Below are 5,238 nucleotides of genomic sequence, written 5' to 3'. Positions count from 1 at the left end.
CAGGAGAAGGCCGGTTTGCCTGAGCCATAGCGATGACAGGGGATGAGGCTTGAGAGTCTGGCAGAAGTCAGAGGACAGAGCGTAGAAGGCCGAGGCGAGGACTGGATTTTACCCTGGGGGCTGTGGAAAACCAAGGAAGGATCCTGAGTGATGGGATCACATTCGCGCTGGGTGTCGCAGAGTTGACCCGTAGATGGTGGCAGTCACTCAGCCAAGAGGCGAGGGTGGCTCGGATCTCAGCGTTTGGTTTTGCTGTTGGAGAGACGTGGAGCGGTTTGAGAAATACTCGGGGGGCAGGGAGGCAGCCGGCGTGGGCCTGGCTGGGGGAGTCGGAGTGCGATGAGGAGGCGGCGTGTGTGGAGCGCAGGGTACCGCTCCTCTTCCCAGTCATCTCGCCCATACCTTCCTCCTCACAGCTTCTCGCTGAATTCCGAGGGGGCGGAGAGGATGGCCACCGGGGCGCCAGTGTGCGACCGGGGCGACGCGGTCGAGATGGAGGAGCCGGCCACGCGCTTCCAGGTGCAGAAGCACTCGTGGGAGGGCCTCCGGGCCATCATCCACGGCAGCCGCAGGAGCTCGGGCATGGTGGTCAGCAAGGCCCCGCACGACTTCCAGTTCGTGCAGAAGACGGACGAGTCCGGCCCCCACTCCCACCGCCTCTACTACCTGGGTAAGCCCTTCCTCAGGCCCCGGGGCGCCCCCGGGCAGCATTCTTGGGGCGGCCTTCCTGAATCCCCTTGTTTCCAGAAGGTAGAAAGTCCAAACAGACGGGCCTGGCCTGAGCAAACTGTCATGCCACCCATGGCGGCATGTTTGCGGTGAAGGCTGGCTCAAGGGCCCTCTGGGTGGGTCGGATGTGCGGCTGAGGGGAGAAGGGGGCAGCCCTGCCCCATCTACACTCCAGGGTGCTCTGGTTCCGGCCTGGTACTGGGCCTGAGTCACCAAGATTGTTTCCAGTATCAGCCATCCCTGAGTCACTTCCTAGCCCCCTGGACTGGGCGGGCTGGGCTGGTGAGCTGCACACTCCTTCAGCGGTGAGTGTCACCAGTGACTCCAGTAGGCTGTGGCTGGAGCAGTGCATTGAGAAGGATCCTGAGGCTCCTGGAGAGCTGCCCTGAGGGCCCACAGCAGAGGGCGGTCTGCCCGCCTTCCCTGCCCCAGATACTGGATGAGCCTGTTAATTGCTAGTCACTTCCTCCTCCCGTGTGTGCCACAGTGCCAGGGGGCAGCACTTTCTACATCTCTGAGGCTGTTTGCTCCAGTTCCCTGCTGGGCTGCATGGGAGCCCTCAGGCAAGCAGTAGGCCTCCGGCCCTGCCCTCCTGGTCCTGTGGGGACAGTCAGTATCTGCTGAGCCACTGCCCTGCTTTGCCTAAAGGCCTCGCGGGGCAGACAGGAACAGTTCCGAGCATGTTTGAAAGCAACGTGACACATGAGTGTTGGTCCAAGGCAGGTTTTCGGCCTCAGCATCCTTAACAACCTAGGCTGGCTCAGTCTCTGTGTCGTCAGCCCCTGGGCCTGCGCCTGCGCCTGGTCAGGCCCTCAGTCAATATGAGTGAATGACAGAACAAACGATTGAAGGCCATCTGCCTCTTGAGGCTGACTCCATGCTAACGACCATGACCGTGGCCAAGATGGACACCAGATGGCTCTCCCCTTCCCATAGTCAGTGCAGGCCCTCCTCATAGAGACCCATGCGGAGACCAGATGCTGGTTGGCAGCACAGTCAGAAAGGGGCACGGTCTCTAACGGAGCCATTAAACCACGGCCGGCTGTTTTTGGACACTAGTTTTACTGGCGCCCAACGCGCCTGGTCGTTTACATTCCATCCGTGGCAGCTTTCCAGCGTGGTTGCAACAGAGGTCATGCTGTCCCGTGAAGCTGGAAATGTTTACTGCCTGGCCCTTTCTGGAAAGTCTCAAGAGATGAGGCCGATGCGCTTCACATTTCGTTCATACAAGGGCGAGCTGGGCCGTCGGGGCCGAAGTGGCCAAGACTCGCGGACTCTGGCGGGCTGTTTCTTCTCTTGTTTCCTGCAGTTCTGTGGCCCCCTGACCCCTTTCTCCCACTTTCTTTGGCCACCCGCACAAAGTCAGGCTTCTGTCCTGGTCGAGGTACTCGTATGGCTTTCCTGGGGCCGCTACTGTAACAAAGCACTTCCGTCTCTATGGCTTAAAACAACCAAATGTGTTCTCTCACAGTTCTGGAGAGCAGAAGCCTGAAGTGGGTTAATCTGGGCCCAAGTCAAGGTGGCGACGGCTGCCCCGCACCCCTCTGGAGGCTCTCAGGGAGAACCCGGGCCTGGCCTCGTAGCTTCTGGCGGCCGCCGCATTCCCTGGCTTATAGCTGCATCCCTGTGATCTGTGTCACAGTGCCGCCTCCTCTGTGTCGGAAATCTCTCTGCCTCTCTCTTACGCGATGTGATCACACGTGTAGGGCCCACCTGGATAACCCAGGCTGATCTCCCCAGCTCAAGATCCTTACCTTAATCCCATCTTTGAAGTCCCTTTTGCTGTAGAAGGTAACGCATTTTTGAGTTCTGGGGATTAGAGCTCTGGAGATTAGGACGGTGACATCTTTGGGAGCCCTGTTCAGCCACCCACGGAGCTACTGAAAGGGACAGAACTCCTCCGAGCTCCTTTGAGCCACCGAGTGGCCCTCATAGGAGGACGCTCTCCCCACCCTGGACCTCATGACGTGGCACCCCAAGCCGTGTGGAGCCCAGGCTCATGGCCCGTGTACGTCCCCTGAGCCCACCCTCTCTGCCCGCCTGCCTCCCGCTCCTGGGGCTTTGCCTTGGGACCTAGCCACCAGCAGGAACAGACGAGCTTTCCCCAAGTTTCTGGGAGAAGGCGTCGGATCGGGTCAGCGTTGGTCAGGCGTCCACTTGTCCAGTTGGTGGCAGCCTGCGCGCGGGTCTGCGGCTGGGGTGGGTGGGTGCCCCAAGTCCACAGGAGGCTCCGAGGGCCACCCCAGTGGATCGGGGCAGCTCCGTACAGGGGCTGTGGACCTGGCAAAGACTCCAAAGTGTGCCCAGAACAGTTCAGAGCTGTGCTGCCTCTTTTGGGGTGACATTGCTCTCCCTTGAGCTGGTCCAGTCTGCATCAGTCATCAGTCTTGGGGTACTCTCGATCTCACTTCATGTCCAATTCCTGAGGCAGGCCTTCCTAGAACCCCTGAGTTTTTATAGTATGGCTTTGCACTAGCCCAGCGCCTGGAGAATGCTGGCGGCCAGCAGTCTGGGGAGAACAGAAAGGGCCTCAGAGGACATGCAGCCCGCTGCTCTGAGCGCCACCTGCTCCTCTGCTCTCCTGGGACCCCTGCCTCCTCGGCGGGCGCTGGGCTTTACTGTTTGGGGCACATGGAGGGCACCAGGCCTTCGGGCCAGGCTTGGATGTACCTGGTGAAGCCCGGTGTCGTCGGGATGGCGCAGAGAAGGGACGTGTCTGTCAGTGGCTCAGGTCCCAGGGCTCACATTGCAGCGTCAGGGAGCTCACCCCCATCTCTCCTGCTCCGCCCAGGTTGTGGCTCCTCCGCACCACACAGGGCATCTGTGTGGGACGGGGCGGCGCGGGGCCCCTCAGACGGGGACTGCGAGACCACTGTGTCCTTGCGTCCTGCATCCTGCGTCCAGAGCCAGGGTCATACGCCTCCACCAGGCTGCTCGCCTGGCCATGGTGCACAGGGGTGGAGACGGCACTTGCGAGGGCCTGGGCCACCTGCCACACCGGCTGTAGAAATTCCTCGACCAAGTTGACGGATGTCAGTATCAGTTTTCTAATACTCCAGGCTCATCTGCTTTTATCAAGTGCAAGTGACTGGGGAGGCAGGAAGGGAATCGAAGATGGTTCTAGAATACAGGTGCACCTTTAAGCGTGGTGACTCGGTGACTCGTTCTCCAGACGCGGGCTCTGAAAATGGGCAGTTTCCTGAGGGGTGAATGTGGCAGGGCTCAGCCAGTGACGGGGACCCGCGCCTCCCCCTCATGTGCCTTAGGTCCTGCGTGGACTCGGGCTGAGCTGCCAGCTGGCTCAAAGGGCGGATTGTGAAAGCTGGGGGCCCTGGCGGTGCCGCGAGCAGCACCAGAGCAGACAGAGGGTGGCCTACTGTTTCCTGGGAACCCCTGGGGCGCAGTGAGTGCCCCGAGGGCCAGTGCTTCTGGAGCGTGGACCCCCCTCACCTCCCTCTTCCTGCCTCATCGCTCTGGTCAGCCTCTCAGACCTGCAGCCAGCGCTGAGAATCCAGTTCCTTCTTGTCTTCTGCCCGCTTCCCTGGTCACAGGGGGCGGTGGCCCCAGCTCTTGGAGCACCAGCTTAGACAGCGATCATAGAACTACTGGGCCTTGAAAGTGGCTGAACTGGGAGGTCCTGTGCTGTTTGCTGTGGCGTCACAGGCTGTGAGGTGCCCTACCAATTGTCAGAAGGAAAGTGTAGGTGGACGTGGCCTAAGTGGCTTGCAATCCGATTTCATTTCCCAGCTGTGTAAACTCTCGACTGGAGAAGCCCAGCACAGGCTGGCGCTGGACGGGAGGCCGGCTCAGGCTCGTCTCGTCAGGGTCCCATGCCGTCCACCTGTTCCTTTCCCCCCAGTGCTTTGCCTTCGGGGAGCAGAGGGGCAGCAGAGGGCCAGGCCACAGCACCGAGCCTTCGCCTGTCTGGGAGCCCAGGCTGCCTGGCTGCATCTAGGAGATTCCTAGGCGCTTTCACGATGTTTCGTTTCATCTCTCATCTCCTGGATTGCATTCTTGCTCCTTGGGCTCTCTGCAGTGATTGGAGGCAAGATCATTTTATCACTCTTTGCTGTGGAAATAAGCCACGTGATTCTGTGAGTGCTTCTTCCAGGCGCTGTGCTTCTGGGGTCTCCTTCGTGGGCCCTGGACGTCACCATCTGTTGCTCTGCTGTGAGCAAGGCTTGAATTGTGGTCGTGGAGTTTCGGGGGAATTAGGCGGTGAGGCGTTTCTCTGGCTTGGCTCTTTGGGCTTGTTGCTGGGGCCGTGTGGGTTCTGGGCCGCTCGGCCGGCCCCGTCCTGGCTCCCGCTTGACACCCCTCAGTGAGTCTCCAGCCCTCTCTGGGTTTAGTTTATTCGACCCGAGGGCTCAGAAGGCACTGTTGGCCTGCGGTCTGTCTTTAGGGACACTGTAGGAGGAGCTTAAGTGATTGTGTTTCTGATTGGGGACAGCACGTCAGCTTGACGTGCCCTAAGCTCCGTTGGGGTCACTTGGGACCGAGCAAGGAGAG

General features: G+C 60.3%; 1 protein-coding gene across 1 annotated transcript in view; it reads left to right on the top strand.

The window, feature by feature from the left end:
• The first annotated feature begins 13 nt into the window (after positions 1-13).
• Positions 14-5,238, top strand: part of DPP9 (dipeptidyl peptidase 9) — a 34,954-nt gene continuing 29,729 nt past the window's right edge. The window contains exon 1 of the mRNA XM_006904224.3: positions 14-670. Within this exon, the coding sequence (XP_006904286.1) occupies positions 340-670 (331 nt within the window). The 5' untranslated portion in view covers positions 14-339. The remainder of the gene's footprint in view (positions 671-5,238) is intronic.

The sequence above is a fragment of the Pteropus alecto genome, unplaced genomic scaffold, assembly GCF_000325575.1.
Source record: "Pteropus alecto unplaced genomic scaffold, ASM32557v1 scaffold30, whole genome shotgun sequence".
In the NCBI taxonomy this organism is placed as follows: domain Eukaryota; kingdom Metazoa; phylum Chordata; class Mammalia; order Chiroptera; family Pteropodidae; genus Pteropus; species Pteropus alecto.
This window is presented reverse-complemented; position numbering and strand designations above follow the sequence as displayed.